Source organism: Muscardinus avellanarius (genome assembly GCF_963383645.1).
Source record: "Muscardinus avellanarius genome assembly, chromosome: 1".
NCBI classification, from domain to species: Eukaryota; Metazoa; Chordata; class Mammalia; order Rodentia; family Gliridae; genus Muscardinus; species Muscardinus avellanarius.
This window is the reverse complement of record NC_137786.1, coordinates 69,893,609-69,905,864: the sequence shown is the minus strand read 5'-3', so window position 1 is coordinate 69,905,864 and position 12,256 is coordinate 69,893,609. Positions and strand designations below refer to the sequence as shown.

Below are 12,256 nucleotides of genomic sequence, written 5' to 3'. Positions count from 1 at the left end.
AGGTATGAAATTGAAGGGAGGGTCTTATGGACTCCCACAAAGTGGGAGAACCCAAGGGATCCTCATTCTATGCTTTAAAAATCACCGAATTATAATATCATCTGCCATATGGTCCTTATTCAAAAACTCATTGCTAAATTAATAAAAAAAACTTAGATAAAAAGGAATTAATTCCATAGTTTATATATATATATATATATATATATATATATATATATATACATGTCAAATATATAGATGATTAATACATTCATTTTGGATTCAAATGATAACAGTTATAAATATTCATTGTTTTGCTATCATAAAATTTTAATTATTCTAACTTTTCAAATCATTGAAATTAAATTAGAATGTAAATTAAAGAGAGGTAGTCTGAAACACAGAATAAAAAACAGTAAAATTAAAACCTATAATACCAAAATGTAATAGAAATAAACAGACAACTAGAAAGAGGCATGTTACTTGAAAAAAGACCAAGCATTACCAAGTCAAGTGGTTAATTTGAATGCTATATGGGTCTCCTTTAAGCAGTAAATTAGATTGAAACACTTTACTGAACACAAGATGAATTCTAATATTTTTAGTATCCTACATGCCATTTCTAATTAATCTGTAAAACCACAAGAAAAAAAATATTGATTGTATTTTTGGCATTTCTGCTTTAAATATTAATAGTAATTAACCAAATACCAGAGGAAATGAACTGATGAAAACATTTTATAATTTCCAAAATCATATTTTTCTTGAAAACAACTAAGTTCAGAAATGGCAAAGAATAAACTGACTTACTTTTCTTTTTCTTGACATGGATGTTCCTGAGGAGCCATTTTAGGTTCTGTCCCAAGATTTTTTTGCATTCTCTGCCTCCTCTTTCTGCTGGGTGCAATATCAGTGACATCAGGACTTGAAATAATGGAATCATCTTTACTTAAAATTCCTAAAATAAAATAAAGTAAAAATGTAACACAACAAAATTATGCCTATCAGTTGTGAGTAAAATATCAGCTTGCTGCTTTAGCAAAAAACTAAGGTGACTCAATTAGAACAACAAAATTATTCTTTCAAACTTTTATGCAGATATGAGGAGGAGAGTCAATTAGATAGTATGTAATATGTTCCTACCAACATAGAACACTGTATTCCATTATGTATATAGTCTAATCTTATTTGATCAAAATAGTCTTTGCCCTTATTAGGCAATAACATTCCCAGACATTATTAGCACAGTTTAATCCTTTGCTACTAGGACTGGATAGAGGCACTTGCGAAATGTGTTTGGGAAGAAAGAAGCATCACACCACTATAGGAACTGAAATTAATTAAATAGATATTAGATAGTAAGCATCAGCAAGCACGAGAAATTCTCTTAGTGATGCAGGAATAATTTCATAGACTTTTAAGCCAAATGTGGAGAATACAAATGAAAAGTTCAAGGAAAAATAAAAGATAGCTCTAAAATGGCTAAGCCTTTTAAATGACACCTTAAAACGCGTGGTACAAGTGAAAGAGAAGCCACAACAGAAATATGCTTGATTTATGTTCTTTTATTCTCTTACTTCGAAAATCGTCAAAGGAGTCCAGAATATTCATTATTTATTTATCCATTGTACACAGTATATTCTGCTATAATATATGCTTCCAGACGTAAAAAGAGTGCTTCACTATTGGTAAATAGAGCAAAGATATCAATATCAAAAGTTCAGCTGGGTGCGGTGGCGCACTTTTGTAAATCCCAGCATTCAGGAGGCAGAGACAGGAGAATCGCGGTTCGAGGCCAGCCTCAGCTACTTAGTGAGGCCCTTTGCAACTCAGTGAGACCGTGTTTCAAAATAAAGAATGAAAACTAAGACTGGGGGTGTAGCTCAGATGTAGAATGCCCCTTGGTTTCATCCCCAGCAGCACCCCCCCAAAAAAAGTACAACCTGTTGGTTCATCTGATTTTTTTTTTCCCAGCATGGTAACATTTAAAAGTGATCAACAATAAGCTTTTATTTCAATAATAAATGGCATTAATAATGCATAAACATTTAAATAAGAGGTGATAAAACCGTAAAAATCTTGTCTAAGTCTATTTAGTACAAATATGGGATGGTTTAGGGAACTAAAGGAGTCAAGAACTCTATACTTTTGAAAAGTATACTTCTGTGCTGAAGTGGTGATAACAGATGACAGAGTTGTAAAAACATACATCTCTGTATCTTGGATCAGATTTTTAATTTTGAGGAAACTACTGGGATCAAATGCTTTCAGTGACTTACATCTCTTCCTTTCAGAGAAATCATGATCCAAAAGATCATTTGGCAATGATGTTGGAGACATGGTGAAATCGAATTTTTATTGGGGTTGTAACTGGAGACTTATCAACAATAATGACCAAGCTATATAGATTTTAAATATTCTGCCCAAACTACATTTCCCCCATAAACTCCATATTTCTAGTGTGCAGTTTTGCAGATAATTGATTTTCTGGCACACATGTACCATATTCTATCAGGAAATTCTAATAGAATATGCCTGCATGTTGAGTTCTCACTTATGCAGCTCATACTTGATCTCTCTGAGATTGATTAGACACTGTTGGCCACTCTCCTGATACTCTTCTCTCGAATCTTTTTCCTTTTCCTATCTTCAAAAAATTATGATTTGGGAGAACTTATGTACTGGAAACTTTGCTATGGGTTTTTAAGTGTGTTATATAATCTTTAAAATAACTTTTTGAAGTATTTACTATTACTACCTTAATTTTATTTATAGGCATTCAAGACTTTAGTTACTTGCCCATATCATGCAGTCTTTGCTCTTACATAATTTTGAAAATTAAATATATTTTTCCTCATGGGTGAATTATTACATTATCAAATATTAAATAAATATCTATCAAAATATTTGACTTTCTAAAGCTGTTTAAGTTTTTATATTCCTTGTATATTATGACCCCTTGGAAATATATTGAGAGTAAAATAAACTAAAAAGAGACTAAAAAAAATTCAACCTGATTGATTTCCCAATTTTTATTCAGCAATGAGATGATTAAAAAAGATATAAGTATACAGTCAAAAAATTAGCAAAAATATTGGAAGTTGAAGATATTACAAATATATATAGACATGTAAAATTATACCTGATACCATGGAAGATATAAAAAATGAAAGGATGTTAGACTTTTTTTTGCTGTACTTGGGATGGAACCCAAGGGCATTCTAACTCTGAGCTACACCCCAGCCCTATTTTTTATTCTTTATTTTGAAACAGGGTCTCACTGTGTTGCAAAGCGCCTCATTAAGTAGCTGAGGCTGGCCGCAAACCGCGATCTTCCTGTCTCAGCTTCCCGAACACTGGGATTACAAGCGTGCGCCACCATGCCCGGCTAGGACGTTAGATTTTAATTAAAATTTAAGGAAAATGTTTTAAAAATAAAGTTTCCTGAAATTTCTGTCATTTATTCAGGTGTGGTAGCACATGCCTATAATCATGGCACTTGGGAGGCTGACAAGAAGATTGCCAGTTCTGAGAACAGGATACGGTAAGGTAGTAAGATCTCATTTCAAATTAAAAAAAATTAAAAAGGGCATAGCTTTTTAGCAATAGGGTATAGCTCAGTGGCAGAATCTTCCTAAATTCAATCCCCAGTGAAACACACACACACACACACACACCCACACACACACACACACACTCTGTCTATCTCTCTGTCATTCATTCCAAAACTACAAATGATAGCTTACAAATGGGTATCCAAAGAGACTATTCTGTGTGTGAAATGATTACCCCAATTGTTACAATGGCTGTAATTCACTTAAAAATACAATGTGATTAAATGTGTATTAAGATGAGCTGTAACCTCGGTGTTTCCAGCACTGAAACAGGATTGTATAGACTAGAAGTTTCATGGATAAAATACTAATAATATAATAATAATAATATTCTTGAGGGTTTATTTATTTATTTATTTAGTGGTACTAGGGATGGAACCCCGGGACATTCTACCTCCAAGCTACACCTCCAACTCTATTTTTTATTCCTTTTTTTGAAACAAGGTCTCACTAAGGTACTACTTATGGAATGCCTCCCTAAGTACTTGAGGCAAGCTGTGAACCTATGATCCTTCTGTCTCAGACTCCCAAGTACTGGGATTACAAGCATGCACCACCATGCACAGCTCTGGGGATTTTATTATAAATACTTTTTTGCTATTCATATTTAAATCAATAACTGATGACTTACTACTTAATATATTAAATAAAAATGTGTGCCTATTGGTAAAAAAATAATGCAAATTAGTTTGATGACCATGGCATATATAGACTTTCAGGAACAAAATTAAAGATACTAAAGATATGCAGATTGGCTAAAATGCTTTAGAGATATTCTTCACCATTTTATGAACAAGGTATAAAAATCCTTATATGGCTTATTTATTCTTAGAGATAATTTCTTAAACTAATTCAAGTGGTTCTGTGTCCAGCTGTGAACTCTGGGCCAATGTAATTTCATTAACATAGAAAGGATCATCATTTCTATTTCAGAATTTGTTATATTTGCCAAATGTGAACCTTGCTACTGACCAGCTCAGCTTGGCACTAGGGACTCTGCCAGGGTGTCGGGACCCTTCAGGACTGGTTTCTCGAAAGGTGGGCAAAGGCTTCGGTTGTAGTTCTGCAGAGACTTCTCTACAGCGATTTTTCTCTTTTTATGAAATAAACTCCTTTAAGTTTCTGTCTATGATGCTAAAAGTGGAGATTCCTCTCTGGGAAAAATCTGAAATGACTGACATGGACAACTGCCTCTTGTGCAATTGACACTTTATTACAAAAACCCAGGAAAATTTATATTCTTTCACCAGTGAGATTAATAGTAAAAAAAAAAGTGTAAAAACCACAAAACAATAGTGAAGGACATGTAAACAAGGTAAAAGGACACTAGTCCGGCATTCAAGATTAGCTCCGGATCCTGTGACCAAATCCAGCCCCCTGCCCTTGCAGACAGGCGACTCCAAAGGGCAAATTCCAGAAGGAACAGGCATGCCCAGGGCTTGGAGAATTCAGCCTCTCATGGAATCTCCTTTAACTCTATTCGGAACTTTCCGTCCTAGGGCTTAGTCCATATGGCTGGAATGGGGAGATATGGCGATCTAAAGGGCTACGATGGAGGTTTGCCAGGTTTTGTCTGCAGCACCATCTAAAGCCTGAAAGCTTAAACAAGCTCACAATACAGTTTAGCAGATAAACACCAAAAAGTAACACGAAGTTTTTAGATTTAATTGTCAGATGTACTTCTCTAGCTGCTGAGCAGTTTTCCTCAAATGATGGGCTTTTTAGAAGCCTATTCCTCTTTTAATAATTCATTTTCCTACCACAAACCTTCTGCAACTTCCTTTTAATCTTTCTGATTATCCTCATTCTCTCCCATTTGGGACAATCTTAGGATAAACTCCTCTTCATACAAAAATGCTTTCTTATTCTCACCATATTTTCTTTCTTCATACCTGCGCATTTATTATAACTGTCCTTTATTCTGACATATTCATTTCTTAACCATGTGGCGCCTCTCTGTCTCGGGCAGCGCACATACTGGGTGTAAAGGTCAAGAATCTTCCTAGCCTTTCGGCTGTATTGTATCAGGCAGTATTGGCTGCTCATCAACTAGGCTGCTTTGAAGTCACACACAAAGTTTATCTTCTCTTTACATAGGCCGGATCACAAGGAAAGGGGGTAAACAGAGGCACCGGTTGCCTCCCTTGCAAGTTTTTAGGGCTAATGGCTTCAGGTGACTCTTAAGGCTTTTACTATAGGTTAATTATTAGAATGAAGGTCAGAGATAGAGGGGAATTCTGCATTTGTAATTGCTGTAGCTGGAATGCATCTGAATTCTGACTAGATTTTATTACCGTTTGAGCAAAGCCGAGGGCATTTAAAGGCTCAGACAAATTACTAGAAAATTTATTTTCCACGGACTCAGTTTCTCCCACAGTCCTGATCTTACATCACCAGAGCAATTAGTGTGGAAAGTTAAAAGAATCATCACCAAAAGAATAATAGTTATGAAAGAATATCTAAGAGTGGGGGAGTACTCTGACCAGAGACCACGCTCCCCCTTGGGGCACTGCTTTTTTTAAGCAATCAGCCAATTATGTGCGCGAATTTCACACACGCAAATGCCGAGGAAGAGGAAGCAGAGGCGGCAGAACCTATTATATGAGGTGGTACCTGGGACAATGAAAAAGACACAGAGGTTGGAATTTCTTTAAGCTTTTAAGATAGAAATTATTTTGTGCTTAGTTACTGTTAAATATTTAATTAGTATATTAGGTATTATAAGTAATCTAGAGATGACTTAAAATATATGGGAGGATGTGTGTAGTATATGTGGAAACTGCACCATTTTATAACAGTGACCTCAATATCTAATGATTCCTGAGGGTCCAATTCCCCACAGACACTAGGGTATGACTGTCTTTTTAAGTGTTAATGACTCAAATTTTCACTTTCAAACCATGCATCTCATATTATATTGGCTAGACATCCCCATTCTGATATGTGGAATAACTTTGATAGAGTTGAAAGGAACTACTAATGTTCAAAGAATAATGAAGAGGAATACTATAGTCAAGCTGGAGAGGGAAAGATGCAAAAAATGGAACTAGATAAGCAGACTAGACAGCAGTGAAGAAATGGGGGAAAGGAGACAAATGTTAAATAACCTTGAAACTTTCAAATCCAAGCAAATGATTATGGATTTAATATTGACCAGAGAGGTTTGCTGCTGAGCTTCTACTCGCAAATGTCTCAGTTTTTAATATTATCATCAGTTTTTCATCATAACAATGCGTCTTTCACCATTTTCCAGGAAATTTTTAAAAAAGGAAAGTGTGTGTGTGTGTGTGTGTGTGTGTGTGTGTGAGAGAGAGAGAGAGAGAGAGAGAGAGAGAGAGAGAGAGAGAGAGAGAAGAGTTATTGCCAATTAACCTACCACAGTAAAAATACTGTCTGGCATAGCTGTGGGATGAATTTCAAGTACTCATTAGGTTCACTGCATCTAGAAAATGGAGAATCTTTACACAAGACCTGCTATTGTGAAAGGTGGCTCCACAAAAAGCCACACTTCTTCTCAGCTGACAGAAGAACTGCAGGGTCTTGGCAGCAGTAGATCAGACATGGGGAGAGTGTTGGCTTCCATGGGTATTCTCAATGTCAAAATGAAATGACACCGTTGGCTAAACTGCCAGGAATTTGGATACATCCCACGAGTTAAAAACTACCTGGTAAACTTGTCTCTGACCAATAAACTCTTAAATCTCAATATTTTTTAAAAAGCATTTTTTCAGGTTTATAATTTGTTTTAATAGGCTCTCACATCACATTTAAGGACTTTTTCTTTTCATATTCTGTATAGCTTGGCAGTGTCTACCATATTCTAAGGGGTCTGGCCACCTCTCCTCCACTTTCCATGCCACAAAAACATCCATTTCTAACCCTGCCATACACATGTACACATGTAGTCACACATGCATGTGAATGCACACACACGCACACACACACACACACACACACACACACACACACCCCTCAGTTTTTGGTGTCCTGAAGCTTGCTATTCATGTCCATGGCAATGAAGTTCTTAGATTAAATTATAGAACAAAAGAGGCTGTGAATTTCAGTTCCCTTGACAATGAAAAATAAATGCATGCTGTTTACAAATGACATGACCAAACAAAAAACTATAGTGGCTTCTATTGCCGATAACATAAAAGTTCTAAGACACTAGCTCTGTATACAAATCCCTCCACAATGTAATCCACACCTACTTTTGTGATCATACCTCCCCCAATTTTTTTCTCCTTCCTTCCTTCCTTCCTTCCTTCCTTCCTTCCTTCCTTCCTTCTTTTTTAGTGGTACTGGGGTTCCTGGAAGCCCTTCTCCTCTGGGCTACACTCCCAGACCTATTTTATACTTTTTTTTTAAATTTGGAAACAGGGTTTCTTAAGCCAGCGTGGCTGGCTTCGAACCTGCCACGATCCTCCTGTCTCTGCCTCCCAAGCGCGGGGATTACAAGCGTGCACCACCATACCCGGCTTCCCAAATTTTCTATCATCGTTTATAAACTATTCCAAAGGCTCTGGGGTTCTTACATCTTCATATTTATTCCTTGTTTTCTCTATTTTGAATATCTTTCACTCTTTTGTTGACTCATCTGTGAGCTGTCTTCCAGCAAGGCCCAATTCATTTTAGTCATCTTTAGTAGTTACAATCCACAGAAATCACCCTCTTTCTTTAGGACTTACATTTTAAACTACTCATTTTATACATTCTATCTCATATGCTTATTTTCCTTTTACATTTATGTCACTTCTTTAGAGTATAAGACCTAAGTGTGAGAGTTTACACCTAAGTTCCTCAATTGAGAAGATGTATAGAAGATTTCTGAGATGATAAGATAAACAAATCAAATGTAAGCTGATTGTAAATCACTTTGTATATTTATAGATTGTTTTGTAAATAAAAAAGTTTTAACCGAAAGTTTCAGGTATATTTGATATCATCATTTCAGTATTATTAAGAAACTGAGTATTCTTACAAAACACTAAACTGAAACTTATTTTGATAAAGTTGAAGAAATTTTAGGCTATCTTCTAGATCTTTTCATTACTTTAAAAAGAAAAGAAAATAGTAATATAAACTAGTGGATTTCCAAACTGAAAGCAACTCAATTGTCACAGAAACACCATCTGTTATGAATATAGAGTACCTAGTGTGCTATGATTGTTTGGGCTGCTTTATTCAGTTCACAAGTGTTTATTAATTACTTAAAATCAATAAGTCATTGTGTTTTATTTTAAAAGGCATAAAACATTAATGGAAAAAATCTAAACTTTAAAATACAATACTAAGTACATCTGAAACTTCAAATTAAATACTCTTCCTTTCCATGGAGAAAACAAATAACCAATGCCCAGGGATACCTTGAGTGTCTGTAGTACGTCTTACTGACAGAATACAGATAATCAGGAAAAGAAACTGAGATAAGGTGGATCACAGCATACTTCAATAAACAGTATCTTAACTACACTTGAGGTAATAAATTTCTAATCTGCCAAAACCAACAAACATTATTTTCCTTCACTATTCATCACATAGCCCTTTTTCAAATCTTCAATCAGTTGCTACCCAGTGTTCACAATCTAATTAAAATATCTGATGACCGTTTTACACAAAAGGTCAATCACCAAATAAACTGCCAATTAACATAGAACTAAACATATAAAAGTTGTCTATGTGTGCATCCATGGACACATACTATCCCAAAAGTCAGGCTTCTTAGCCTGCAGACTGTAGGTCAGACTTAACAACAAATACCTACTAAAACTGGGGTAAGCCAAGAGGTCCAGTCATCTTTGGAAATCCAGTATTCTTAAAACAAGAAGACAGCATGAGCCACTAAGGATAAATTGCAAACTCCAGAAATATCCACAGCATTAAAAATAAAAATGGATATTAGTTATAACAAGTATTACTCCACATCTACAAAACAGTGTAATGTTTAATTTTTAAAAATTATTCTTAAAAATTTTACCATGAAAGAATTTCAGCTCTTCAAACCTTAGAGATTCATTTATTCCTTCACTCATTTAATAAATATTTATTGAATTGTTTTCTATGTCAGGGACTATCCAGAAGACATTTAAATAGTTTATAATTAGGTAGGACAGAAGAAAGCAATTATTTGCAAGAAAGCCATGAACCATACAGCAATTGAATAGAATTAATTTAAAAATTTTAAGGAAGACACAGCTTTCCAAACTTTTAATGTTTTTCTGAATTAATCTATGACTTCAGTTTTACTCTTCTGTTGTCGAAGATCTATTTTAACTTGGTTTCCTACATTGTTTTCCTTCTAGTATAGACACTCCTTTTGAAAGAGTAGTATTATCATCAGATGGCTCTAAAATTTTTTTTTCATTTTTCCAAGAAAAATGAAAAGCTTAGATTACCCAAAGCAATCTTTTTTTTTTTTTTTTAAAGAAAAGACTGGGCATATAAAGAACAAAATATTAACTCATTTGCAGGAAAATGGCTGGAACTGGAGACTATTGTATTAGGTGAGATCAGTCAGTCAGTTGTGCAGAGTCAAGGGTCTAATGTTTTCTCTCACATGGAAGTTAGAGAGTGGAAGCAGAAAGGACTACATGGTTGCGGAGAGTGACCAGTGTCATGGTGGCAGGGAAAAAGGGTAGGGAGAGGAAGTGGACAGGAAGTGATGCACATAAGAGAAAAGTTACGCTGTGCCCATGTGTGAAGGCATCACTGCCACTCGCACGGTTATGTACAGGGAGTGAGGGCATCAGGATGGCAGGCAAAGGGAGGCCATGTGCATATTTGTTGGTTATGACTGTGGCCCTCACTAAGATGTGTGACTGACAAGAAGGCACCAATAAAAGAACAAAAATTAAAACACTGGGCTTTAAAAGCTGGTTTTGAGGATGTTTGAACAACAGATCTGAATTAAAACTATACAGTCACCTTTTTGGATAATCCTTATGGTTAGTTTCTCAAAAACTTTAATAGATTCCAGCACATTTGTAATAAATTATCTCCTATTTATACGTTCCATGTAGTCAGGGCAGAGTTTACTGATTGCTAGTGCTAGCACAACATATAAGCACACAGTAATTCCTTCATAGTCACTGACTGACTACTGCATATTCTTAAAAATTAATGGAGTTAATAATATATAACTCCTTTAACTGGGCACTGACTGTACCTCTGTAATTCCAACTACACAGGAGGCAAGACAGGAGAATCAAAAATTAGAGGGCAACCTAGGCAACTTAGTGAGATCTTCTTTCAAAATAAAAATAAAAAAGGCTAGGGATGTAGCTCAGTGGTAGATCACCTCAGGATCAATCCCTAGAACTTAAAAAACATTATTCTGCATCAATGTGAAATGCTACATTATTGATCATCTATGCCTGATGCTGTTAGTCCAGTTAAAATTGAGAAAACAAACATAATACTGGGGGAAAGAAGTTTATGAAAAAGGAACATTATGCCTTTAATTTGTATTATTCTGCAGTTAAAAATAACAAACCTTGGAAAGCACTTTTAATGGTTAATAAGTTTTCAGAAAACAAACTATAATTTTTCAGCTTTCAGCAGCTACCTACATCATGAAATGTTTGGAGCCAACACAAGGCTTTCATTGTACATGGTTCAGTAACAGACTGTGTCAACTTAAAACATGTTCGTGCTTTGTTCACAGAGCTGTTTGAAATTTTCTTGTGTTTTATTTTGTTCGACTTTTAGTAAAACCTAGACTTTTTTAATCTTAAAGAGGACCCTTTAAGATGAAAACAACTGTACAAAAATAAATAAAATTTAAAAGCTTTTTACAGGGATAGTATATAAAATCATGTGACTTTTTTCGTATAATGGATAACCAATATTTTATCTGTATTGATACTGGTTAACTGGTTCAAATCAGAACGGGAACACTAGTTTGACTAGTAAGCCAAATTCAGAATCTGATAAAAGTAGCAAAAATAAGCCTACATGATTACCCGTTGAGTGAGGATCAGTAATGAGGCCATAGTGTGCCTCTCTCTCCCTCTCTCTCTCCTCCTCCTCTTTCTCTTTCTCTCTCTCTCCCTCTCTCTCTTCCTCTCTATCTTCCTCTCTCTGTCTCTATCTCTGTCTCTGTCTCTCTCTCATCATTAACAGGGATAGGAAGAACTTGACTGAGTTTATATGACAATAATAGACCTTTATACTTGATTTTGCCTGTGCATGCTTAATCTCAGAAAAAAACTATTAATTCAAACTCATTAAGAAAACACACTCTATTTGTACTTCATTTAACTATAATGATGTTAATGTCTGTAATATAAATTAGGCAGTAGTTCTTGAGGCATTCCTTGAAAATTGTGAAATGATTTCAAAAAAAAAATTACCAATTTGCATTGCGAGACAGGTCCCAATTGGCTTTCAAACCAAATGTGATTATTAAGGCAGTAATTTTATTTAGTATTAAGAAAAAATCACTATTAAATAGTAAAAAAATGCTTATACTGAGTTATCTTAGAAGCATCCCAAACTTCATTCTGTTAGTCAAGGTGATAATGACTATTGTCAGTTCACATAACAATTTTGTGAAAGTTATGTTTTTTTCTGTCTCTAGAAGTCTTGGTTTGGTGTTCTTTCTTTATGCCTTCACAGCACCTATAACTGTTCACATCATCATAGTATGCAAGAAGAGTAAGTTA

At 35.0% G+C, this 12,256-nt stretch overlaps 1 protein-coding gene across 1 annotated transcript in view; it reads right to left on the bottom strand.

Moving 5' to 3' along the window:
• Positions 1-785: 785 nt before the first annotated feature.
• The window catches only part of XRCC4 (X-ray repair cross complementing 4), a gene marked incomplete at both ends in the record, with an annotated part of 115,905 nt that continues 104,434 nt past the window's right edge, over positions 786-12,256 (bottom strand). The window contains one exon of the mRNA XM_080710196.1: positions 786-937. Within this exon, the coding sequence (XP_080566322.1) occupies positions 786-937 (152 nt within the window). The remainder of the gene's footprint in view (positions 938-12,256) is intronic.